General features: G+C 47.8%; 1 protein-coding gene and 1 pseudogene across 1 annotated transcript in view; one reads left to right on the top strand and one right to left on the bottom strand.

Moving 5' to 3' along the window:
- LOC135536212 (N-acetylglucosamine-6-sulfatase-like) overlaps positions 1 to 12,760 on the bottom strand; it is a 47,035-nt pseudogene extending 34,275 nt beyond the window's left edge.
- A 9,364-nt stretch (positions 12,761 to 22,124) lies between these two features.
- LOC135536210 (TBC1 domain family member 30-like) overlaps positions 22,125 to 27,914 on the top strand; it is a 163,659-nt gene continuing 157,869 nt past the window's right edge. Inside the window, 2 exon segments of the mRNA XM_064962583.1 lie at positions 22,125 to 22,846; positions 26,312 to 26,476. Of these exon segments, the coding sequence (XP_064818655.1) occupies positions 22,330 to 22,846; positions 26,312 to 26,476 (682 nt within the window). The 5' untranslated portion in view covers positions 22,125 to 22,329.

Here is a 27,914-nt window from a genome sequence, read left to right as displayed (position 1 = left end):
TGGAGACCAACCCCTAACCCCTAACCCTGAACAGGATACTCACAGCGTTGGAGACCAACCCCTAACCCCTAACAGGATACTCACAGCGTTGGAGACCAACCCCTAACCCCTAACCCTGAACAGGATACTCACAGCGTTGGAGACCAACCCCTAACCCCTAACAGGATACTCACAGCGTTGGAGACCAACCCCTAACAGGATACTCACAGCGTTGGAGACCAACCCCTAGGATACTCACAGCGTTGGAGACCAACCCCTAACCCCTTGGAGACCCCCTAACCCTGAACAGGATACTCACAGCGTTGGAGACCAACCCCTAACCCTGAACAGGATACTCACAGCGTTGGAGACCAACCCCTAACCCCTAACAGGATACTCACAGCATTGGAGACCAACCCCTAACAGGATACTCAAAGCGTTGGAGACCAACCCCTAACCCTGAACAGGATACTCACAGCGTTGGAGACCAAACCCTAACCCTGAACAGGATACTCACAGCGTTGGAGACCAACCCCAAACCCCTAACAGGATACTCACAGCGTTGGAGACCAACCCCTAACCCTGAACAGGATACTCACAGCGTTGGAGACCAACCCCTAACCCCTAACAGGATACTCAGTGTTGGAGACCAACCCCTAACCCCTAACAGGATACTCACAGAGTTGGAGACCAACCCCTAAGAGGATACTCAGTGTTGGAGACCAACCCCTAACCCCCAACCCCTAACAGGATACTCAGTGTTGGAGACCAACCCCTAACCCCTAACAGGATACTCACAGAGTTGGAGACCAACCCCTAAGAGGATACTCAGTGTTGGAGACCAACCCCTAACCCCTAACCCTGAACAGGATACTCACAGTGTTGGAGACCAACCCCTAACCCCCAACTCCTAACAGGATACTTACAGCATTGGAGACCAACCCCTAACCCCTAACAGGATACTCACAGCGTTGGAGACCAACCCCTAACCCCTAACCCTGAACAGGAAACTCACAGCGTTGGAGACCAACCCCTAACCCCTAACATGATACTCACAGCGTTGGAGACCAACCCCTAACCCCTAACCCTGAGGATACTCACAGCGTTGGAGACCAACCCCTAACCTCCTAACAGGATAACCCCTAACCCTGAACAGGATACTCACAGCGTTGGAGACCAACCCCTAACCCTGAACAGGATACTCACAGCGTTGGAGACCAACCCCTAACCCCTAACAGGATACTCACAGCGTTGGAGACCAACCCCTAACAGGATACTCACAGCGTTGGAGACCAACCCCTAACAGGATACTCACAGCGTTGGAGACCAACCCCTAACCCTGAACAGGATACTCACAGCGTTGGAGACCAACCCCTAACCCTGAACAGGATACTCACAGCGTTGGAGACCAACCCCCCTAACCCCTAACAGGATACTCACAGCGTTGGAGACCAACCCCCCCTAACCCCTGAACAGGATACTCACAGCGTTGGAGACCAACCCCCTAACCCTAACAGGATACTCACAGCGTTGGAGACCAACCCCTAACCCCTAACAGGATACTCACAGCGTTGGAGACCAACCCCTAACCCTGAACAGGATACTCACAGCGTTGGAGACCAACCCCAACCCCTAACAGGATACTCACAGCGTTGGAGACCAACCCCTAACCCTGAACAGGATACTCACAGCGTTGGAGACCAACCCCTAACCCTGAACAGGATACTCACAGCGTTGGAGACCAACCCCTAACCCCTAACAGGATACTCAGTGTTGGAGACCAACCCCTAACCCCTAACAGGATACTCACAGCGTTGGAGACCAACCCCTAAGAGGATACTCAGTGTTGGAGACCAACCCCTAACCCCTAACCCCTAACAGGATACTCACAGAGTTGGAGACCAACCCCTAACCCCCCTAACAGGATACTCACAGCGTTGGAGACCAACCCCCCCCCTAACCCCTAACAGGATACTCACAGCGTTGGAGACCAACCCCTAACCCTAACAGGATACTCACAGCCCAACCCCTAACCCTAACAGGATACTCACAGCGTTGGAGACCAACCCCTAACCCAGGATACTCACAGCGTTGGAACAGGATACTCACAGCGTTGGAGACCAACCCCTAACCCTGAACAGGATACTCACAGCGTTGGAGACCAACCCTAACCCTAACAGGATACTCACAGCGTTGGAGACCAACCCCTAACCCCTAACAGGATACTCACAGCGTTGGAGACCAACCCCTAACCCCTAACAGGATACTCACAGCGTTGGAGACCAACCCCCAACCCTGAACAGGATACTCACAGCGTTGGAGACCAACCCCTAACAGGATACTCACAGCGTTGGAGACCAACCCCTAACCCTAACCCTAACAGGATACTCACAGCGTTGGAGACCAACCCCAGCGTAACCCCTAACAGGATACTCACAGCGTTGGAGACCAACCCCCCTAACCCCAGGATAACAGGATACTCACAGCGTTGGAGACCAACCCCCCCTAACCCCTAACAGGATACTCACAGCGTTGGAGACCAACCCCTAACCCCCTAACAGGATACTCACAGCGTTGGAGACCAACCCCAGCGTTGGAACCCCCCTAAACAGGATACTCACAGCGTTGGAGACCAACCCCTAACCCTGAACAGGATACTCACAGCGTTGGAGACCAACCCCTAACCCCTAACAGGATACTCACAGCGTTGGAGACCAACCCCTAACCTCACAGCGTTGGAACCCCCCTAACCCCTAACAGGATACTCACAGCGTTGGAGACCAACCCCTAACCCTAACACTCACAGCGTTGGATACCAACCCTAACAGGATACCCCAACCCCTAACCCTGAACAGGATACTCACAGCGTTGGAGACCAACCCCTAACAGGATACTCACAGCGTTGGAGACCAACCCCAAACCCCTAACCCTGAACAGGATACTAACCCTAACAGGATACTCACAGCGTTGGAGACCAACCCCTAACCCCTAACAGGATACTCACAGCGTTGGAGACTAACCCTAACAGGATACTCACAGCGTTGGAGACCAACCCCTAACCCTTGGAACAGGATACTCACAGCGTTGGAGACCAACCCCCCCCTAACAGGATACTCACAGCGTTGGAGACCAACCCCTAACCCCTAACCCTAACAGGATACTCACAGCGTTGGAGAACCCCTAACAGGATACCAACCAACCCCTAACCCTAACAGGATACTCACAGCGTTGGAGACCCTAACCCCTAACAGGATACTCACAGCGTTGGAGACCAACCCTAACCCTAACAGGATACTCACAGCGTTGGAGACCAACCCCCCCCCTAACAGGATACTCACAGCGTTGGAGACCAACCCCTAACCCTGAACAGGATACTCACAGCGTTGGAGACCAACCCCTAACCCCTAACAGGATACTCACAGCGTTGGAGACCAACCCCTAACCCTAACAGGATACTCACAGCGTTGGAGACCAACCCCTAACCCTAACAGGATACTCACAGCGTTGGAGACCAACCCCTAACCCCTAACAGGATACCTTGGAGACCAGGATACTCACAGCGTTGGAGATACCAACCCCCTAACCCCTAACAGGATACTCACAGCGTTGGAGACCAACCCCTAACCCCTAACAGGATACTCACAGCGTTGGAGACCAACCCCTAACCCTGAACAGGATACTCACAGCGTTGGAGACCAACCCCTAACCCCTAACCCACAGCGTTGGAACCAACCCCTAACCCTGAACAGGATACTCACAGCGTTGGAGACCAACCCCTAACCCTGAACAGGATACTCACAGCGTTGGAGACCAACCCCTAACCCTGAACAGGATACTCACAGCGTTGGAGACCAACCCCTAACCCTGAACAGGATACTCACAGCGTTGGAGACCAACCCCCTAACCCCTAACAGGATACTCACAGCGTTGGAGACCAACCCCTAACCCTAACAGGATACTCACAGCGTTGGAGACCAACCCCTAACCCTAACAGGATACTCACAGCGTTGGAGACCAACCCCTAACCCTAACAGGATACTCACAGCGTTGGAGACCAACCCCTAACCCCTAACAGGATACTCACAGCGTTGGAGACCAACCCCTAACCCTGAACAGGATACCACAGCGTTGGAGACCAACCCCCTAACAGGATACTCACAGCGTTGGAGACCAACCCCTAACCCCTAACAGGATACTCACAGCGTTGGAGACCAACCCCTAACCCCTAACAGGATACTCACAGCGTTGGAGACCAACCCCCAACCCTAACCCCTAACAGGATACTCACAGCGTTGGAGACCCCTAACCCCTAACCCTAACAGGATACTCACAGCGTTGGAGACCAACCCCTAACCCCTAACAGGATACTCACAGCGTTGGAGACCAACCCCTAACCCCTAACAGGATACTCACAGCGTTGGAGACCAACCCTAACCCCTAACAGGATACTCACAGCGTTGGAGACCAACCCCTAACCCTGAACAGGATACTCACAGCGTTGGAGACCAACCCCTAACCCTGAACAGGATACTCACAGCGTTGGAGACCAACCCCTAACCCCTAACAGGATACTCACAGCGTTGGAGACCAACCCCTAACCCCTAACAGGATACTCACAGCGTTGGAGACCAACCCCTAACCCCTAACAGGATACTCACAGCGTTGGAGACCAACCCCTAACCCCTGAACAGGATACTCACAGCGTTGGAGACCAACCCCTAACCCAGCGTTGGAGACCAACCCCTAACCCCTAACAGGATACTCACAGCGTTGGAGACCAACCCCCCTAACCCCCTAACAGGATACTCACAGCGTTGGAGACCAACCCCTAACCCCTAACAGGATACTCACAGCGTTGGAGACCAACCCCCCCTAACCTCCCAACCCTAACCCTGAACAGGATACTCACAGCGTTGGAGACCAACCCCTAACCCTGAACAGGATCACAGCGTTGGAGACCAACCCTAACCCCTAACAGGATACTCACAGCGTTGGAGACCAACCCCTAACCCTGAACAGGATACTCACAGCGTTGGAGACCAACCCCTAACCCCTAACAGGATACTCACAGCGTTGGAGACCAACCCTAACCCCTAACAGGATACTCACAGCGTTGGAGACCAACCCCTAACCCCTAACAGGATACTCACAGCGTTGGAGACCAACCCCTAACCCCTAACAGGATACTCACAGCGTTGGAGACCAACCCCCCTGAACAGGATACTCACAGCGTTGGAGACCAACCCCTAACCCTGAACAGGATACTCACAGCGTTGGAGACCAACCCCTAACCCCTGAACAGGATACTCACAGCGTTGGAGACCAACCCCTAACCCTGAACAGGATACTCACAGCGTTGGAACCAACCCCTAACCCCTAACAGGATACTCACAGGGATACTCACAGCGTTGGAGACCAACCCCTAACCCTGAACAGGATACTCACAGCGTTGGAGACCAACCCCTAACCCCTAACCTGAACAGGATACTCAGCGTTGGAGACCAACCCCTAACCCTGAACAGGATACTCACAGCGTTGGAGACCAACCCTAACCCTAACCTGAACAGGATACTCACAGCGTTGGAGACCAACCCCTAACCCTAACAGGATACTCACAGCGTTGGAGACCAACCCCTAACCCTGAACAGGATACTCACAGCGTTGGAGAACCAAACCCCCCCTAACAGGATACTCACAGCGTTGGAGACCAACCCCCCTAACCTCACAGCGTTGGAGACCAACCCCTAACCCCTAACAGGATACTCACAGCGTTGGAGACCAACCCCTAACAGGATACCCAGCGTTGGAGACCAACCCCCCCTAACAGGATACTCACAGCGTTGGAGACCAACCCCTAACCCCCTACTCACAGCGTTGGAACCAGGATACTCACAGCGTTGGAGACCAACCCCTAACCCCTAACCCCCCAACCCCTAACCCTGAACAGGATACTCACAGCGTTGGAGACCAACCCCTAACCCTAACAGGATACTCACAGCGTTGGAGACCAACCCCTAACCCTAACAGGATACTCACAGCGTTGGAGACCAACCCCTAACCCCTAACAGGATACTCACAGCGTTGGAGACCAACCCCTAACCCAGAACAGGATACTCACAGCGTTGGAGACCAACCCCTAACCCCTAACAGGATACTCACAGCGTTGGAGACCAACCCCTAACCCTGAACAGGATACTCACAGCGTTGGAGACCAACCCCCCCTAACAGGATACTCACAGCGTTGGAGACCAACCCATAACCCTGAACAGGATACTCACAGCGTTGGAGACCAACCCCTAACCCCTAACAGGATACTCACAGCGTTGGAGACCAACCCCTAACAGGATACTCACAGCGTTGGAGACCAACCCCTAACCCTGAACAGGATACTCACAGCGTTGGAGACCAACCCCAAACCCCTAACAGGATACTCACAGCGTTGGAGACCAACCCCTAACCCCTAACAGGATACTCACAGCGTTGGAGACCCCTAACCCCAACCCCTAACAGGATACTCACAGCGTTGGAGACCAACCCCTAACCCCTAACAGGATACTCACAGCGTTGGAGACCAACCCCTAACCCTGAACAGGATACTCACAGCGTTGGAGACCAACCCCTAACCCCTAACAGGATACTCACAGCGTTGGACCACCCCTAACCCTAACAGGATACTCACAGCGTTGGAGACCAACCCCTAACCCCTAACAGGATACTCACAGCGTTGGAGACCAACCCCTAACAGGATACTCACAGCGTTGGAGACCAACCCTAACCCCTAACAGGATACTCACAGCGTTGGAGACCAACCCCTAACCCCTAACAGGATACTCACAGCGTTGGAGACCAACCCCTAACAGGATACTCACAGCGTTGGAACCAACCCCTAACCCTGAACAGGATACTCACAGCGTTGGAGACCAACCCCTAACAGGATACTCACAGCGTTGGAGACCAACCCCTAACCCCTAACAGGATACTCACAGCGTTGGAGACTAACCCCTAACCCCTAACCGGATACTCACAGCGTTGGAGACCAACCCCTAACCCCTAACAGGATACTCACAGCGTTGGAGACCAACCCCTAACCCTGAACAGGATACTCACAGCGTTGGAGACCAACCCCTAACCCCTAACAGGATACTCACAGCGTTGGAGACCAACCCCTAACAGGATACTCACAGCGTTGGAGACCAACCCCTAACCCCTAACAGGATACTCACAGCGTTGGAGACCAACCCCTAACCCTAACAGGATACTCACAGCGTTGGAGACCAACCCCCCCTAACCCCAGCGTAACAGGATACTCACAGCGTTGGAGACCAACCCCTAACCCTAACAGGATACTCACAGCGTTGGAGACCAACCCCTAACAGGATACTCACAGCGTTGGAGACCAACCCCTAACCCCTAACAGGCGTTGGAGACCCCCTAACCCCTCAGGATACTCACAGCGTTGGAGACCAACCCCTAACCCCTAACAGGATACTCACAGCGTTGGAGACCAACCCTAACAGGATACTCACAGCGTTGGAGACCAACCCCTAACCCTGAACAGGATACTCACAGCGTTGGAGACCAACCCCTAACCCCTAACAGGATACTCACAGCGTTGGAGACCAACCCCTAACCCCAAACCCTGAACAGGATACTCACAGCGTTGTAGACCAACCATTAACCCTGAGAACAGGATACTCACAGCGTTGGAGACCAACCCTAACCCCTAACAGGATACTCACAGCGTTGGAGACCAACCCCTAACCCTGAACAGGATACTCACAGCGTTGGAGACCAACCCCTAACCCCTAACAGGATACTCACAGCGTTGGAGACCAACCCCTAACCCCTAACAGGATACTCACAGCGTTGGAGACCAACCCTAACCCTAACAGGATACTCACAGCGTTGGAGACCAACCCCTAACCCTGAACAGGATACTCACAGCGTTGGAGACCAACCCCTAACAGGATACTCACAGCGTTGGAGACCAACCCCTAACCCCTAACAGGATACTCACAGCGTTGGAGACCAACCCCTAACCCCTAACAGGATACTCACAGCGTTGGAGACCAACCCCTAACAGGATACTCACAGCGTTGGAGACCAACCCCTAACAGGATACTCACAGCGTTGGAGACCAACCCCTAACCCTGAACAGGATACTCACAGCGTTGGAGACCAACCCCTAACCCCTAACAGGATACTCACAGCGTTGGAGACCAACCCCTAACAGGATACTCACAGCGTTGGAGACCAACCCCTAACCCTGAACAGGATACTCACAGCGTTGGAGACCAACCCCTAACCCCTAACAGGATACTCACAGCGTTGGAGACCAACCCCTAACCCCTAACAGGATACTCAGCGTTGGAGACCAACCCCCCTAACAGGATACTCACAGCGTTGGAGACCAACCCCTAACAGGATACTCACAGCGTTGGAGACCAACCCCTAACCCTGAACAGGATACTCACAGCGTTGGAGACCAACCCCTAACAGGATACTCACAGCGTTGGAGACCAACCCCTAACCCTGAACAGGATACTCACAGCGTTGGAGACCAACCCCTAACAGGATACTCACAGCGTTGGAGACCAACCCTAACCCCTAACCCTGAACAGGATACTCACAGCGTTGGAGACCAACCCCTAACCCTGAACAGGATACTCACAGCGTTGGAGACCAACCCCTAACCCACAGCGTAACAGGATACTCACAGCATTGGAGACCAACCCCTAACCCCTAACCCTGAACAGGATACTCACAGCGTTGGAGACCAACCCCTAACCCTGAGAACAGGATACTCACAGCGTTGGAGACCAACCCCTAACCCCTAACCCTGAACAGGATACTCACAGCGTTGGAGACCAACCCCTAACCCTGAACAGGATACTCACAGCGTTGGAGACCAACCCCTAACCCCTAACAGGATACTCACAGTGTTGGAGACCAACCCCTAACCCTGAACAGGATACTCACAGCATTGGAGACCAACCCCTAACAGGATACTCACAGCGTTGGAGACCAACCCCTAACTCTGAACAGGATACTCACAGTGTTGGAGACCAACCCCTAACCCTGAACAGGATACTCACAGCGTTGGAGACCAACCCCTAACCCTGAACAGGATACTCACAGCATTGGAGACCAACCCCTGACCCCTAACCCCTAACCCTGAACAGGATACTCACAGCGTTGGAGACCAACCCCTAACCCCTAACAGGATACTCACAGCGTTGGAGACCAACCCTAACCCCTAACCCTGAATAGGATACTCACAGCGTTGGAGAACAACCCCTAACCACTAACCCCTAACAGGATACTCACAGCGTTGGAGACCAACCCCTAACCCTGAACAGGATACTCACAGCGTTGGAGACCAACCCCTAACCCTGAACAGGATACTCACAGCGTTGGAGACAAACCCCTAACCCCTAACAGGATACTCACAGCGTTGGAGACCAACCCCTAACCCCTAACCCTGAACAGGCTACTCACAGCGTTGGAGACCAACCCCTAACCCCTAACCCTGAACAGGATACTCACAGCGTTGGAGACCAACCCCTAACCCCTAACAGGATACTCACAGCATTGGAGACCAACCCCTAACCCCTAACAGGGTACTCACAGCGTTGGAGACCAACCCCTAACCCCTAACAGGAAACTCACAGCGTTGGAGACCAACCCTAACCCCTAACAGGATACTCACAGCGTTGGAGACCAACCCCTAACCCCTAACAGGATACTCACAGTGTTGGAGACCAACCCCTAACAGGATACTCACAGCGTTGGAGACCAACCCTAACCCCTAACAGGATACTCACAGCGTTGGAGACCAACCCCTAACAGGATACTCACAGCGTTGGAGACCAACCCCTAACCCTGAACAGGCTACTCACAGCGTTGGAGACCAACCACTAACCCCTAACCCTGAACAGGATACTCACAGCGTTGGAGACCAACCCCTAACCCCTAACAGGATACTCACAGCATTGGAGACCAACCCCTAACCCCTAACAGGGTACTCACAGCGTTGGAGACCAACCCTAAACCCTAACAGGATACTCACAGCGTTGGAGACCAACCCTAACCCATAACAGGATACTCACAGCGTTGGAGACCAACCCCTAACAGGATACTCACAGCGTTGGAGACCAACCCCTAACAGGATACTCACAGCGTTGGAGACCAACCCCTAACCCTGAACAGGATACTCACAGCGTTGGAGACCAACCCCTAACAGGATACTCACAGCGTTGGAGACCAACTCCTAACCCCTAACCCTGAACAGGCTACTCACAGCGTTGGAGACCAACCCCTAACAGGATACTCACAGCGTTGGAGACCAACCCCTAACCCCTAACCCTGAACAGGCTACTCACAGCGTTGGAGACCAACCCCTAACCCTGAACAGGATACTCACAGCATTGGAGACCAACCCCTAACCCTGAACAGGATACTCACAGCGTTGGAGACCAACCCCTAACCAGGATACTCACAGCGTTGGAGACCAACCCCTAACCCTGAGAACAGGATACTCACAGCGTTGGAGACCAACCCCTAACCCTGAACAGGATACTCACAGCATTGGAGACCAACCCCTAACAGGATACTCACAGCGTTGGAGACCAACCCCTAACCCTGAACAGGATACTCACAGCATTGGAGACCAACCCCTAACAGGATACTCACAGCGTTGGAGACCAACCCCTAACCCCTAACCCCTAACAGGATACTCACAGCGTTGGAGACCAACCCCTAACCCCTAACAGGATACTCACAGCGTTGGAGACCAACCCCTAACCCCTAACCCCTAACAGGATACTCACAGCGTTGGAGACCAACCCCTAACCCCTAACCGGATACTCACAGCGTTGGAGACCAACCCCTAACCCCTAACAGGATACTCACAGCGTTGGAGACCAACCCCTAACAGGGTACTCACAGCGTTGGAGACCAACCCCTAACCCCTAACAGGATACTCACAGCGTTGGAGACCAACCCCTAACAGGATACTCACAGCGTTGGAGACCAACCCCTAACCCCTAACAGGATACCCTAACAGGGTACTCACAGCGTTGGAGACCAACCCCTAACCCCTAACAGGAAACTCACAGCGTTGGAGACCAACCCCTAACAGGGTACTCACAGCGTTGGAGACCAACCCCTAACCCCTAACAGGATACTCACAGCGTTGGAGACCAACCCCTAACAGGATACTCACAGCGTTGGAGACCAACCCCTAACCCCTAACCCCTAACAGGGTACTCACAGCGTTGGAGACCAACCCCTAACCCCTAACAGGATACTCACAGCGTTGGAGACCAACCCCTGACCCCTAACAGGATACTCACAGCGTTGGAGACCAACCCCTAACCCCTAACAGGATACTCACAGCGTTGGAGACCAACCCCCCCTAACAGGATACTCACAGCGTTGGAGAAACAGGATACTCACAGCGTTGATCCCTGCTTCACCAATCAGTTTCTTGGTCTTGTTCAGTGGGGTCTGAAGAAACACAATGCGGGTTTTAGAATGTCCCATCAGCTCACAGACACACCTGTTCCACTAACTTATTACACACTGATCGGTCATCAACATCTGGCGGTTCTGAACTTTACAATAAAAAAACTGAAAAATGGACCTGGGTTACAGCATCAAAAGATTCTCCTGGCCAGACTTCTAGTATACCTACTGGGCATACTGAACTAGTCAGACTGGCTGCCAAAGACCTGGACTGTGGGAGCAGGGTCCTGCTAAACAATAAGGTGAGAATAGAACCTACTGGAAACATGTCTGCCTTGGGATTTAGACTAGTTTAGAGAGGAGGGACTGATCACGGGTTTATGAAGGGCCCAGTCCATCAGCTATTGCTGTAGTCGTGTGTATCAAGACTCTCAGAAGTAGGATTGCTGATCAGGGATCAGGTCCATGTAATATTATACATTATGGAAGAATATCTAAACTGATCAGGGATCAGGTTCCCCCCGTCCATGTAATATTATCCATTATGGAAGAACATCTAAACTGATCAGGGATCAGGTTCCCCCCGTCCATGTAATATTATCCATTATGGAAGAACATCTAAACTGATCAGGGATCAGGTTCCCCCCGTCCATGTAATATTATCCATTATGGAAGAACATCTAAACTGATCCTAGATCAGCATGACTCCTGACATTTGACACATCCAGTCATGTTATGATTGTTCTGTAGGCTGGTGAGATCGGGGACATGATTAGGCTAGGTAGGCTTGAGGGGGTAGATAGCCTCGCAGGTCATGATCACCTTTTGCAAAACAACACATATAGCTGGGCTATATGTGATGGCTATCTATTTATCTAACTCCGCAGCCTAACCGTTAACTAAAGGTAAACACTGCGCGCATCAGCCCATAGCAGTTCCAACCTAACGTTAGTTCTTCAAACACACCAACAATATGTTAAACTAATGTTTTAAACTGATTTACCATGCCCCCAATAACGACGTCCAGGTCATCGGTGAGGATCAAAACAACGTTGGGTCTGTGATACCACTTGGCAACGACACAGCAGCGGTTATTCAACAGCAAGGTGACGCAGATTATGAGACAATTCAATAACGTTGGCAGATTTAACCGAATCGAGGTCATTTTTCACTGTGAAATTAAAGACGGTGTCTTCTCGCTGCGACTCCTAAACTGATAAAAGCGTGAAACGTAGTTAGGAAAATGCTCCTGTGAGGGGGTTAGAATGACTCCGTTGTAAAGTACGCACGAATAAGTAAGCGCTTTCGGGTCACGGATTTGTATACACCTTCAAAATAAGAGTCAAATCAAGCTTTATTTATACAGCACATTTCAGACAGAATGCAACGCAGTGGAGTACCATAGTATGAGTCATATTACCCATAAAACCTAGTGGTCAAACTAGGAAATAGTTCCAGTCATTTTTCCATCATTCATTTTTCCCATAAGAGCTTTTAGAAACACTTAAAATAATGTCTGTTTTGATAACAGTTTAAATCTCTAGGACAAGGTGACTTGCGGATGTTACAGGGTTAAATGCAAAACACTTTTCGGTTGAGTGCATTCAGTTGTTCAACTGGCCCGGTATCCTCTTCCCCTTTCCCTTCTCATTAGCTAGATCATCACATTGATGGTTAGAAAAGCCTTTTACACTTTTAAATCAACATTTCCAACAGCATGCTTGCCAAACACTGCTGGGGTTTCAAACAACAATTTACTATGTAAACTATTACAGCCCAGCTTTCAATCATATCTGTCGAAATCAGGGTTGAATATTTTCCCGGTATTTTACAAATGTTCCATCCTGAGAATAAATCACTTTTCTCGCTGGTTAACCCGGTCTTTCCCGCCAAAACCGAACACTCAGACATCATTAAAGATAGCCAGGGGCACGCTCCAACACTCAGACATCATTACAGATAGCCAGGGGCACGCTCCAACACTCAGACATCATTACAGATAGCCAGGGGCACGCTCCAACACTCAGACATCATTACAGATAGCCAGGGACACACTCCAACACTCAGACATCTTTACAGATAGCCAGGGGCACGCTCCAACACTCAGACATCATTACAGATAGCCAGGGGCACGCTCCAACACTCAGATATCATTACAGATAGCCAGGGGCACGCTCCAACACTCAGACATCATTACAGATAGACTGGGACATGCTCCAACACTCAGACATCATTACAGATAGCCAGGGACACGCTCCAACACTCAGACATCATTACAGATAGCCAGGGGCATGCTCCAACACTCAGACATCATTACAGATAGCCAGGGGCACGCTCCAACACTCAGACATCATTACAGATAGCCAGGGGCACGCTCCAACACTCAGACATCATTACAGATAGATAGCCAGGGACACACTCCAACACTCAGACATCTTTACAGATAGCCAGGGGCATGCTCCAACACTCAGACATCATTACAGATAGCCAGGGCATCAACACTCAGACATCATTACAGATAGCCAGGGGCACGCTCCAACACTCAGACATCATTACAGATAGATAGCCAGGGACACACTCCAACACTCAGACATCTTTACAGATAGCCAGGGGCACGCTCCAACACTCAGACATCATTACAGATAGCCAGGGGCACGCCCAACACTCAAACATCATTACAGATAGCCAGGGGCATGCTCCAACACTCAGACATCATTACAGATAGCCAGGGACACGCTCCAACACTCAGACATCATTACAGATAGCCAGGGGCACGCTCCAACACTCAGACATCATTACAGATAGCCAGGGGCACGCTCCAACACTCAGACATCATTACAGATAGCCAGAACACTCAGACATCATTACAGATAGCCAGGGGCACGCTCCAACACTCAGACATCATTACAGATAGCCAGGGGCACGCTCCAACACTCAGACATCATTACAGATAGCCAGGGGCACGCTCCAACACTCAGACATCATTACAGATAGCCAGGGGCACACTCCAACACTCAGACATCATTACAGATAGCCAGGGGCACGCTCCAACACTCAGACATCATTACAGATAGTCAGAGGCAGGAGGGAGGGCCAGGTATGTTCTGTTTAGTGAGTCCTCCAGATCAGAGACAGTAGAGACGACCAGGGATGTCCTCTGTTTAGTGAGTCCTCCAGATCAGAGACAGTAGGGAGGACCAGGGATGTTCTCTGTTTGGTGAGTCCACCAGATCAGAGGCAGTAGAGACGACCAGGGATGTTCTCTGTTTGGTGAGTCCACCAGATCAGAGGCAGTAGAGACGACCAGGGATGTTCTGTTTGGTGAGTCCTCCAGATCAGAGGCAGTAGGGAGGACCAGGGAGGTTCTCTGTTTGGTGAGTCCACCAGATCAGAGGCAGTAGAGACGACCAGGGATGTTCTCTGTTTGGTGAGTCCACCAGATCAGAGGCAGTAGGGAGGACCAGGGATGTTCTGTTTGGTGAGTCCTCCAGATCAGAGGCAGCAGGGAGGACCAGGGATGTTCTCTTGATAAGTGTAAAGTAAATAGTATAGTAAAGTGCATTATTTAAGTAGTACTTTACACCACTGGTTGGTCTGATGGGAGTCCATGATGTCATTGGGCTCCTCCGTTACTTGACAAACAATAGAGGAGCAATAGAGAACAAACCCCCCCCCCATCCCTACCCGACAATTGTGCTTGACTGGACTTACCTGGACCACCTTATGAGATGTGCCTTTTAATGAAACCAGGTGATAAATTAGGTTGAAAGGAGACTGAAGTGCCAATGCTATTGTTGATATTGTCAATGCTCTTGTTAATATGGTAAATGCTATAATATTATTTGTGCTATCAAGGCTATTATCTATTTTCCTTTTTTTTATATTGGTTAACAAAATTCTAAGTCTGGTAAAATTTCTAATAAAATGTACCACATTTCGACCATTTGTATTATTTTTTACAATCGTCAGTTCGAGACTATTATTTTGAAGGATAATGGTTAATTTGCTGCTCAGTGGTCATGTGCTGCCTGACAACGGATCAGCTGATCTACCATGTGCACCTGCACGACTTGGGGTATGACGTCAAAATGAGGAAAACGTTCAATTGAACATGTCAATATAAAAAAAATATATATAAAAAAATAACATGTCAATATAAAAATAAATAAATAAAAACATGTCAATATAAAAAATAAATAAAATAAACATGTCAATATAAAAATAAATAAAATAAACATGTCAATATAAAAATAAATAAAATAAACATGTCAGTATAAAAATAAATAAAATAAACATGTCAATATAAAAATGAATAAAATAAACATGTCAATATAGTCGGCATGTTTCATTATCATGTTCCTTCGTTTTTCTCCACACAGATATTATATATGAAAAATTCGGGACATATTGTTTAAAACTACTTCTTTGTTTTTAGAATATTGGTTCTGAAATAATATCCTATTGGTGCCAACTGTTAAATGCAGAGGCTCTTCTCCTCGGTTATAGGGAGTTCTCCCTTTACCAGGTCCCTGTAACACCTGAAGATGTTGTTTTAGACACCTTTCCCTCAGGTGTTGCTCTGTCATTCAGGAACGTGACCCTCAGAGCCGACCTTCTATTGACCTTCTATTGGCCTTCTATTGACCTTCTATTGGCCTTCTATTGATCTTCTATTGACCTTCTATTGACCTTCTATTGGCCTTCTATTGACCTTCCATTGACCTTCTATTGACCTTCTATTGACCTTCTATTGGCCTTCTATTGACGTCTATTGGCCTTCTATTGACCTTCTATTGGCCTTCTATTGACCTTCTATTGGCCGTCTATTGACCTTCTATTGACCTTCTATTGACCTTCCGTTGACCCTGTTGACTCATCAGTAGGAAAGATTTGTTTTTATTTCGGTCCATTCAACAACAATAGAACTATAGGAACCTTGTTTCAACAGGATGTGGTATCTACACCTCATGTCATGTTGGTCCATTCAACAACAATAGAACTATAGGAGCCTTGTTTCAACAGGATGTTGTATCTATTCCTTATGTCATGTTGGTCCATTCAACAACAATAGAACTATAGGAACCTTGTTTCAACAGGATGTTGATTCTATACCTCATGTCATGTTGGTCCATTCAACAACAATAGAACTATAGGAACCTTGTTTCAACAGGATGTTGTATCTATACCTGATGTCATGTTGGTCCATTCAACAACAATAGAACTATAGGAACCTTGTTTCAACAGGATGTTGTATCTATACCTGATGTCATGTTGGTCCATTCAACAACAATAGAACTATAGGAACCTTGTTTCAACAGGATGTTGTATCTATTCCTTATGTCATGTTGGTCCATTCAACAACAATAGAACTATAGGAACCTTGTTTCAACAGGATGTGGTATCTACACCTCATGTCATGTTGGTCCATTCAACAACAATAGAACTATAGGAGCCTTGTTTCAACAGGATGTTGTATCTATACCTGATGTCATGTTGGTCCATTCAACAACAATAGAACTATAGGAGCCTTGTTTCAACAGGATGTTGTATCTATTCCTGATGTCATGTTGGTCCATTCAACAGCAATAGAACTATAGGAACCTCGTTTCAACAGGATGTTGTATCTATACCTGATGTCATGTTGGTCCATTCAACAACAATAGAACTATAGGAACCTTGTTTCAACAGGATGTTGTATCTATTCCTTATGTCATGTTGGTCCATTCAACAACAATAGAACTATAGGAACCTTGTTTCAACAGGATGTTGTATCTATTCCTTATGTCATGTTGGTCCATTCAACAGCAATAGAACTATAGGAACCTTGTTTCAACAGGATGTTGTATCTATACCTGATGTCATGTTGGTCCATTCAACAACAATAGAACTATAGGAACCTCGTTTCAACAGGATGTTGTATCTATTCCTTATGTCATGTTGGTCCATTCAACAACAATAGAACTATAGGAACCTTGTTTCAACAGGATGTTGCATCTATACCTGATGTCATGTTGGTCCATTCAACAACAATAGAACTATAGGAACCTCGTTTCAACAGGATGTTGTATCTATACCTGATGTCATGTTGGTCCATTCAACAACAATAGAACTATAGGAACCTTGTTTCAACAGGATGTTGTATCTATTCCTTATGTCATGTTGGTCCATTCAACAACAATAGAACTATAGGAACCTTGTTTCAACAGGATGTTGTATCTATACCTGATGTCATGTTGGTCCATTCAACAACAATAGAACTATAGGAACCTTGTTTCAACAGGATGTTGTATCTATTCCTTATGTCATGTTGGTCCATTCAACAACAATAGAACTATAGGAACCTTGTTTCAACAGGATGTTGTATCTATACCTGATGTCATGTTGGTCCATTCAACAACAATAGAACTATAGGAACCTTGTTTCAACAGGATGTTGTATCTATTCCTTATGTCATGTTGGTCCATTCAACAACAATAGAACTATAGGAACCTTGTTTCAACAGGATGTTGTATCTATTCCTTATGTCATGCCCTATTGGATGTTGATTCTATACCTCATGTCATGCCCTATTGGATGTTGATTCTATACCTCATGTCATGCCCTATTGGATGTTGATTCTATACCTCATGTCATGCCCTATTGGATGTTGATTCTATACCTCATGTCATGCCCTATTGGATGTTGATTCTATACCTCATGTCATGCCCTATTGGATGTTGATTCTATACCTCATGTCATGCCCTATTGGATGTTGATTCTATATCTCATGTCATGCCCTATTGGATGTTGATTCTATATCTCATGTCATGCCCTATTGGATGTTGATTCTATATCTCATGTCATGCCCTATTGGATGTTGATTCTATACCTCATGTCATGCCCTATTGGATGTTGATTCTATATCTCATGGCATGCCCTATTGGATGTTGATTCTATATCTCATGTCATGCCCTATTGGATGTTGATTCTATATCTCATGTCATGCCCTATTGGATGTTGATTCTATACCTCATGTCATGCCCTATTGGATGTTGATTCTATATCTCATGCCATGCCCTATTGGATGTTGATTCTATATCTCATGTCATGCCCTATTGGATGTTGATTCTATACCTCATGTCATGCCCTATTGGATGTTGATTCTATATCTCATGTCATGCCCTATTGGATGTTGATTCTATATCTCATGTCATGCCCTATTGGATGTTGATTCTATATCTCATGTCATGCCCTATTGGATGTTGATTCTATATCTCATGTCATGCCCTATTGGATGTTGATTCTATACCTCATGTCATGCCCTATTGGATGTTGATTCTATATCTCATGTCATGCCCTATTGGATGTTGATTCTATACCTCATGTCATGTCCTATTGGATGTTGATTCTATATCTCATGTCATGCCCTATTGGATGTTGATTCTATACCTCATGTCATGCCCTATTGGATGTTGATTCTATACCTCATGTCATGCCCTATTGGATGTTGATTCTATACCTCATGTCATGCCCTATTGGATGTTGATTCTATATCTCATGTCATGCCCTATTGGATGTTGATTCTATACCTCATGTCATGCCCTATTGGATGTTGATTCTATATCTCATGTCATGCCCTATTGGATGTTGATTCTATATCTCATGTCATGCCCTATTGGATGTTGATTCTATACCTCATGTCATGCCCTATTGGATGTTGATTCTATACCTTATGTCATGCCCTATTGGATGTTGATTCTATACCTCATGTCACGCCCTATTGGATGTTGATTCTATACCTCATGTCACGCCCTATTGGATGTTGATTCTATATCTCATGTCACGCCCTATTGGATGTTGATTCTATACCTCATGTCACGCCCTATTGGATGTTGATTCTATATCTCATGTCATGCCCTACTGGATGTTGATTCTATATCTCATGTCATGCCCTATTGGATGTTGATTCTATATCTCATGTCATGCCCTATTGGATGTTGATTCTATACCTCATGTCATGCCCTATTGGATGTTGATTCTATACCTCATGTCATGCCCTATTGGATGTTGATTCTATACCTCATGTCATGCCCTATTGGATGTTGATTCTATATCTCATGTCATGCCCTATTGGATGTTGATTCTATATCTCATGTCATGCCCTATTGGATGTTGATTCTATACCTCATGTCATGCCCTATTGGATGTTGATTCTATACCTCATGTCATGCCCTATTGGATGTTGATTCTATACCTCATGTCATGCCCTATTGGATGTTGATTCTATACCTCATGCCATGCCCTATTGGATGTTGATTCTATACCTCATGTCATGCCCTATTGGATGTTGATTCTATACCTCATGTCATGCCCTATTGGATGTTGATTCTATACCTCATGTGATGCCCTATTGGATGTTGATTCTATACCTCATGTCATGCCCTATTGGATGTTGATTCTATACCTCATGTCATGCCCTATTGGATGTTGATTCTATACCTCATGTCATGCCCTATTGGATGTTGATTCTATACCTCATGTGATGGCCTATTGGATGTTGATTCTATACCTCATGTCATGCCCTATTGGATGTTGATTCTATACCTCATGTGATGGCCTATTGGATGTTGATTCTATACCTCATGTCATGCCCTATTGGATGTTGATTCTATACCTCATGTCATGCCCTATTGGATGTTGATTCTATACCTCATGTCATGCCCTATTGGATGTTGATTCTATACCTCATGTCATGCCCTATTGGATGTTGATTCTATACCTCATGTCATGCCCTATTGGATGTTGATTCTATACCTCATGTCATGCCCTATTGGATGTTGATTCTATACCTCATGTCACGCCCTATTGGATGTTGATTCTATATCTCATGTGATGCCCTATTGGATGTTGATTCTATACCTCATGTGATGCCCTATTGTTGCTCCACACATACCTACTTATTAACAACATGAAGGAAGTTTCTTTTTAAATTATTTATAAATATTATCCTGCCAAACACTATATGAAGAAGTTTAAGAAAAGCATCAATTCAAATTGTACCTTTTGTAATGACCACCCAGAAACAGTGTTGCATTGTGTTCATGTAAGGAATCTGTGGCAAGACATCAGTAGATTTATAATTGAACACATTTATGAAGATTTTACACTATTATGGAGAAATGTAGTGCTTGGACTCTTTACCTATGATATAAATAATTTGAAACAATTTTATGTAATTCATTTCATCAATTATTTTGGCCAAATTTCATATTCACAAATGCAAATTTACAAACATCACATTTACTTACCTTACAAAAATAAATTGAACTATATTCCAAGACAATGGAATACTCTGTTAGATGATACATGTGTTTATTTCCCTTAAGGGCCTTGTGTAATGTGATATTGTACCCACCAGCCCCGCCCCCAGCCCCGCCCCCAGCCTATGTCCTTATTCCAGTATATTCTTTATATATACTCTTGTGTTCCCCCATGTACTTTTTCCGTTTATAAAACATGTTAATGCAACAATAAATGTTTAATTGGAACTTGTTGATAGGTCTATTTTATAACCTACATTGAGGTATTCCTATACAATTGAATTTATTTGGACTGTATAGTTCAATATTTTTGTGTCACAAACCACGTTTCCATCTACCTTTTTTTATGCGAGTAAAGTCATACCATATTAAAAAATAACATAATGACAGCTGTGATGAAAACAGGAAGTTTCGGTTCAATTGTATACATGTTGACAGATCATTTGTTCGTTCAACATGGTGGAATCGTTTTGTGATGGTAAAATATATGATGTGAGAAATGGCGGTGGAAACGCCTTTTTGTTTAACATATTGATATAATAGCCGTCATACTGTATCAAAGTAAACTTGGAGCGACGCAATGACATGTTGTCTCCCACTACGACTCGGGAAACGGTGCGGTTTATCAGGCTACAGGTGAAATGAATTGTATGATCAACTTCACAGGGTGGTGAAAGTCGTCATGGTGATGAGCTTGATGCTCTTTTCCGACACATATACTGGGTCTCATTCTGGTGACATGATGATCAATGCTTCACTGCCGATTGACAAATACAAATATTCTCGCTATTATCCATAATAATCTCATCATGTAGACTAGCCTACCCGCACTGGCCGGGGAAACGCATCATTTCATAATCCAGAATGTTGAATATTCACATGAAAATCTATCTCCAATTGGATGAAAACATGGCTATAGTAACGGAAATATACAGTTTAAACAGTTGTCTATATCACAGGGCTACAAACGAGGGAGAAAACAGCTTGATATTATCTTACTGCCATATTTATTACTTGATTGTAACATGAGGACTATCCTCTAAATCCTCATCCCAGACGGTTATTATCTGCGCTGTAATTCTACATTGTCACCGTACACCGCTCTGCTGAGATGACCGGTCAGTTCGGCTCCTCTCTGAGTGGTCAGGGGGTGTTGATGTGGAGGAGCGCCGCAGCACTGGGGAACTGTAGCGGTTGCGGCTGAATAAAGTTGATCAGTGCTTTTCGAAACCCTTGGGACGTCCCTAACCTTAACCCCCTACCTAACCATTTAACCATCAAATTCAATGGGAGGCACGTCCCAAAGATATCGGATAGCATGGACAGAAGAAGTTTCCAGTGGGCTGGACTATTCACTCCGGAGGGGCGGCAGATTGCAAACTTTCAGGAAGGAAACTAGTAGCTCCCGGTCACAGCCCTGCCTCCTGAGTAGTGGAATGGAATGCACCCGGAACTCACTTCCTCTTGAAGACGAGTGTTGAATTAAGAAAGTAGTTGCACCTGTTCCCATGAAACGTTCATGTTTGGAGAGATGGCAACTTGACAAGCACAATAATAACAGTAGCGAACGGGACAGCGTGTTGTAATGTCGTCCCAGGCTGAGAACGTGGCGGAACTTTTAGAAATAGACATATGTGACGGCGACATCTGCTCGGAGGGGGAGAGCGGAGTGTTCATCAACTCAGGTACAGGTGCGTCACTCTTAGACGGCTTCTCAGCGTTTCAGCAGTGGACCGGACCTAGTTCTCGTTCCTCCTCAGGCCACAACAACACAGACTCTGTCTCAAAGAGACCGAGAGAAACATCATCCCCGAGCCTGTATCTCCAGAACGACCTGGGGTCTGGAGCCGGTGATCGTGTGACCCTTGGCGACCTCCAGGGTCAGGATCTCCGAGTCCCACGCTCCTCCATAGTGGACTGTCTGTTGGTGGAGCTCTATGACACCTACAGCAGCGCTCGGCTCAGTGTTGACAGCCCGGATAGCAGTACCGAGGCGTCCAGCTCTGAGCTGTTCTGCCGCAGTAATACTGGATCCAGCTTCCTCCAGGAACTACAGGAGAAACACACCAGGAGACACCAGGTCAACTACCTGTCCCAGAAAGGTGAGTGAGTTTTATTTGATTTTTATACCTTTTTTATTTAACATTAGTTAACTGGTCTAGGAACAGTGGGTTAACTGGTCTAGGAACGGTGGGTTAACTGGTCTAGGAACGGTGGGTTAACTGGTCTAGGAACGGTGGGTTAACTGGTCTAGGAACGGTGGGTTAACTGGTCTAGGAACGGTGGGTTAACTGGTCTAGGAACGGTGGGTTAACTGGTCTAGGATCGGTGGGTTAACTGGTCTAGGATCGGTGGGTTAACTGGTCTAGGAACGGTGGCTTAACTAACTGGTCTAGGAACGGTGGCTTAACTAACTGGTCTAGGAACGGTGGGTTAACTGGTCTAGGAACGGTGGGTTAACTGGTCTAGGAACGGTGGGTTAACTGGTCTAGGAACGGTGGGTTAACTAACTGGTCTAGGAACGGTGGGTTAACTAACTGGTCTAGGAACGGTGGGCTAACTAACTGGTCTAGGAACGGTGGGTTAACTCTCTGGTCTAGGAACGGTGGGTTAACTGGTCTAGGAACGGTGGGTTAACTGACTGGTCTAGGATACAGTGGGGGGAGTTTAGCGTAGATGATGAGATTATTATGAATGAGCGCGAGAATATTGTATTTGTCAAACGGCAGTCGATCATCATGTCACGAGACTCTCTATTGAAAATCGGCATCAAACTCATAGCGTGCACTTTGAATACCCGGTGAAGTTGATCATCATGTATTTTAATCTGTAGCCTAAGAAACGACATGGTCGTAGTGGGAGGACTGCACACCTTATCATCACTCCCACATTTGATCTGAGCTTTATCTTGGCCAGGTCGCAGTTTTAAATGAGGACTTCTTCTCAGCTAGCCTACCTGGTTAAATAAAGGTCAAATATAAATGTCTGTATAAATGTATCTGTGTATATAGGCGTTTCCACGGCCATATCTCGCATAATATGATTTGATTTGATTTAATACATTTACACAAAGATCCCATGTAATATGAACATGATCTGTAACCATTTTATAAAATTGTACTGAAATGTTGTTAATTTTTTGTATGGTATGGCTTTACTGGCATGAAACCTGTGTCTGGAAACGTGGTCTACAACGGGCCGTAGAGTCTACTACGGGCACTACAACGGGCCGTAGAGTCTACTACGGGCACTACAACGGGCCGTAGAGTCTACTACGGGCACTACTACGGGCCGTAGAGTCTACTACGGGCACTACTACGGGCCGTAGAGTCTACTACGGGCACTACTCCGGGCCGTAGAGTCTACTACGGGCACTACTACGGGCCGTAGAGTCTACTACGGGCACTACTACGGGCCGTAGAGTCTACTACGGGCACTACTACGGGCCGTAGAGTCTACTACGGGCACTACTACGGGCCGTAGAGTCTACTACGGGCACTACTACGGGCCGTAGAGTCTACTACGGGCACTACTACGGGCCGTAGAGTCTACTACGGGCACTACTACGGGCCGTAGAGTCTACTACGGGCACTACTACGGGCCGTAGAGTCTACTACGGGCACTACTACGGGCCGTAGAGTCTACTACGGGCACTACTACGGGCCGTAGAGTCTACTACGGGCACTACTACGGGCCGTAGAGTCTACTACGGGCACTACTACGGGCCGTAGAGTCTACTACGGGCACTACTACGGGCCGTAGAGTCTACTACGGGCACTACTACGGGCCGTAGAGTCTACTACGGGCACTACTACGGGCCGTAGTCTACTACGGGCACTACTACGGGCCGTAGAGTCTACTACGGGCACTACTACGGGCCGTAGAGTCTACTACGGGCACTACTACGGGCCGTAGAGTCTACTACGGGCACTACTACGGGCCGTAGAGTCTACTACGGGCACTACTACGGGCCGTAGAGTCTACAACGGGCACTACTACGGGCCGTAGAGTCTACAACGGGCCGTAGAGTCTACAACGGGCCGTAGAGTCTACTACGTGCACTACTACGGGCCGTAGAGTCTACTACGTGCACTACTACGGGCCGTAGAGTCTACAACGGGCACTACAACGGGCCGTAGAGTCCACAACGGGCCGTAGAGTCCACAACGGGCCGTAGAGTCCACAACGGGCCGTAGAGTCCACAACGGGCCGTAGAGTCCACAACGGGCCGTAGAGTCCACAACGGGCCGTAGAGTCCACAACGGGCCGTAGAGTCTACTACGTGCACTACTACGGGCCGTAGAGTCTACTACGGGCACTACTACGGGCCGTAGAGTCCACAACGGGCCGTAGAGTCCACAACGGGCCGTAGAGTCCACAACGGGCCGTAGAGTCCACAACGGGCCGTAGAGTCCACAACGGGCCGTAGAGTCTACTACGTGCACTACAACGGGCCGTAGAGTCTACTACGTGCACTACAACGGGCCGTAGAGTCTACTACGTGCACTACAACGGGCCGTAGAGTCTACTACGTGCACTACTACGGGCCGTAGAGTCTACTACGTGCACTACTACGGGCCGTAGAGTCTACTACGGGCACTACTACGGGCCGTAGAGTCTACTACGGGCACTACTACGGGCCGTAGAGTCTACTACGGGCACTACTACGGGCCGTAGAGTCTACTACGGGCACTACTACGGGCCGTAGAGTCTACAACGGGCACTACTACGGGCCTTGGAGTCTACTACGGGCCGTAGAGTCTACTACGGGCCGTAGAGTCTACTAAGGGCCGTAGAGTCTACAACGGGCACTACTACGGGCCGTAGAGTCTACTACGGGCCCTACTACGGGCCGTAGAGTCTACTACGGGCCGTAGAGTCTACAACGGGCACTACTACGGGCCGTAGAGTCCACAACGGGCCGTAGAGTCCACAACGGGCCGTAGAGTCCACAACGGGCCGTAGAGTCCACAACGGGCCGTAGAGTCCACAACGGGCCGTAGAGTCCACTACGTGCACTACAACGGGCCGTAGAGTCCACTACGTGCACTACAACGGGCCGTAGAGTCCACTACGTGCACTACAACGGGCCGTAGAGTCCACTACGTGCACTACAACGGGCCGTAGAGTCTACTACGTGCACTACTACGGGCCGTAGAGTCTACTACGGGCACTACTACGGGCCGTAGAGTCTACTACGGGCACTACTATGGGCCGTAGAGTCTACTATGGGCCGTAGAGTCTACTACGGGCCGTAGAGTCTACAACGGGCACTACTACGGGCCGTAGAGTCTACTACGGGCCGTAGAGTCTACTACAGGAAGAGTAGCTGCTGCCTTGGCAGGAAGTAATGCTCTATATATCTATATTGTGTTTCAGCACCAGAAGAGTTGAGCTTTATCATAGGAGAGGTACGCTACAGGACCGGTCTCCAGTCAGCCAAGCTGATCTATATATCTATATTGTGTTTCAGCACCAGAAGAGTTGAGCTGTATCATAGGGGAGGTACGCTACAGGACCGGTCTCCAGTCAGCCAAGCTGATCTATATATCTATATTGTGTTTCAGCACCAGAAGAGTTGAGCTGTATCATAGGGGAGGTACGCTACAGGACCGGTCTCCAGTCAGCCAAGCTGCTGCGCCAGCTGAAGAGGAGAGACCGCCTCAGTCACAAGCTCCAGAAGAACTATGACATCATCACCGCCTGTCTGCAGGCCGTGTCCCAGAAGAGAAGTAAGGAGTAGTGTCATGCTTCTATTGACTGTGTAGTGTCATGCTCCTGTTCCCTGTGTAGTGTCATGCTCCTATTGACTGTGTAGTGTCATGCTTCTATTGACTGTGTAGTGTCATGCTTCTATTGACTGTGTAGTGTCATGCTTCTATTGACTGTGTAGTGTCATGCTTCTATTGACTGTGTAGTGTCATGCTTCTATTGACTGTGTAGTGTCATGCTTCTATTGACTGTGTAGTGTCATGCTTCTATTGACTGTAGTGTCATGCTTCTATTCCCTGTGTAGTGTCATGCTTCTATTGACTGTGTAGTGTCGTGCTTCTATTGACTGTGTAGTGTCATGCTCCTATTGACTGTGTAGTGTCATGCTTCTATTGACTGTGTAGTGTCATGCTTCTATTGACTGTGTAGTGTCATGCTCCTATTCCCTGTGTAGTGTCATGCTTCTATTGACTGTGTAGTGTCATGCTTCTATTGACTGTGTAGTGTCATGCTTCTATTGACTGTGTAGTGTCGTGCTTCTATTGACTGTGTAGTGTCATGCTTCTATTGACTGTGTAGTGTCATGCTTCTATTGACTGTGTAGTGTCATGCTTCTATTCCCTGTGTAGTGTCATGCTTCTATTCCCTGTGTAGTGTCATGCTTCTATTGACTGTGTAGTGTCATGCTTCTTTTGACTGTGTAGTGTCATGCTTCTATTGACTGTGTAGTGTCATGCTTCTATTGACTGTGTAGTGTCATGCTCCTATTGACTGTGTAGTGTCATGCTCCTATTGACTGTAGTGTCGTGCTCCCTGTTCCCTGTGTAGTGTCATGCTTCTATTGACTGTGTAGTGTCATGCTTCTATTGACTGTGTAGTGTCGTGCTTCTATTGACTGTGTAGTGTCGTGCTCCCTGTTCCCTGTGTAGTGTCATGCTTCTATTGACTGTGTAGTGTCATGCTTCTATTGACTGTGTAGTGTCGTGCTTCTATTGACTGTGTAGTGTCATGCTCCTATTCCCTGTGTAGTGTCATGCTTCTATTGACTGTGTAGTGTCATGCTTCTATTGACTGTGTAGTGTCATGCTTCTATTGACTGTGTAGTGTCATGCTTCTATTGACTGTGTAGTGTCATGCTTCTATTGACTGTAGTGTCATGCTCCTATTGACTGTGTAGTGTCATGCTTCCTGTTCCCTGTGTAGTGTCATGCTTCTATTGACTGTGTAGTGTCATGCTCCTATTGACTGTAGTGTCATGCTCCTATTGACTGTAGTGTCATGCTCCTATTGACTGTGTAGTGTCATGCTCCTATTGACTGTAGTGTCATGCTTCTATTGACTGTGTAGTGTCGTGCTCCTATTGACTGTGTAGTGTCGTGCTTCTATTGACTGTGTAGTGTCATGCTCCTATTGACTGTAGTGTCGTGCTCCTATTGACTGTGTAGTGTCATGCTTCTA

The sequence above is a fragment of the Oncorhynchus masou genome, unplaced genomic scaffold, assembly GCF_036934945.1.
Source record: "Oncorhynchus masou masou isolate Uvic2021 unplaced genomic scaffold, UVic_Omas_1.1 unplaced_scaffold_575, whole genome shotgun sequence".
In the NCBI taxonomy this organism is placed as follows: Eukaryota; Metazoa; Chordata; class Actinopteri; order Salmoniformes; family Salmonidae; genus Oncorhynchus; species Oncorhynchus masou.
The sequence above is the reverse complement of the archived record's forward strand: the minus strand, read 5'-3'. Positions and strand labels throughout refer to the sequence as shown.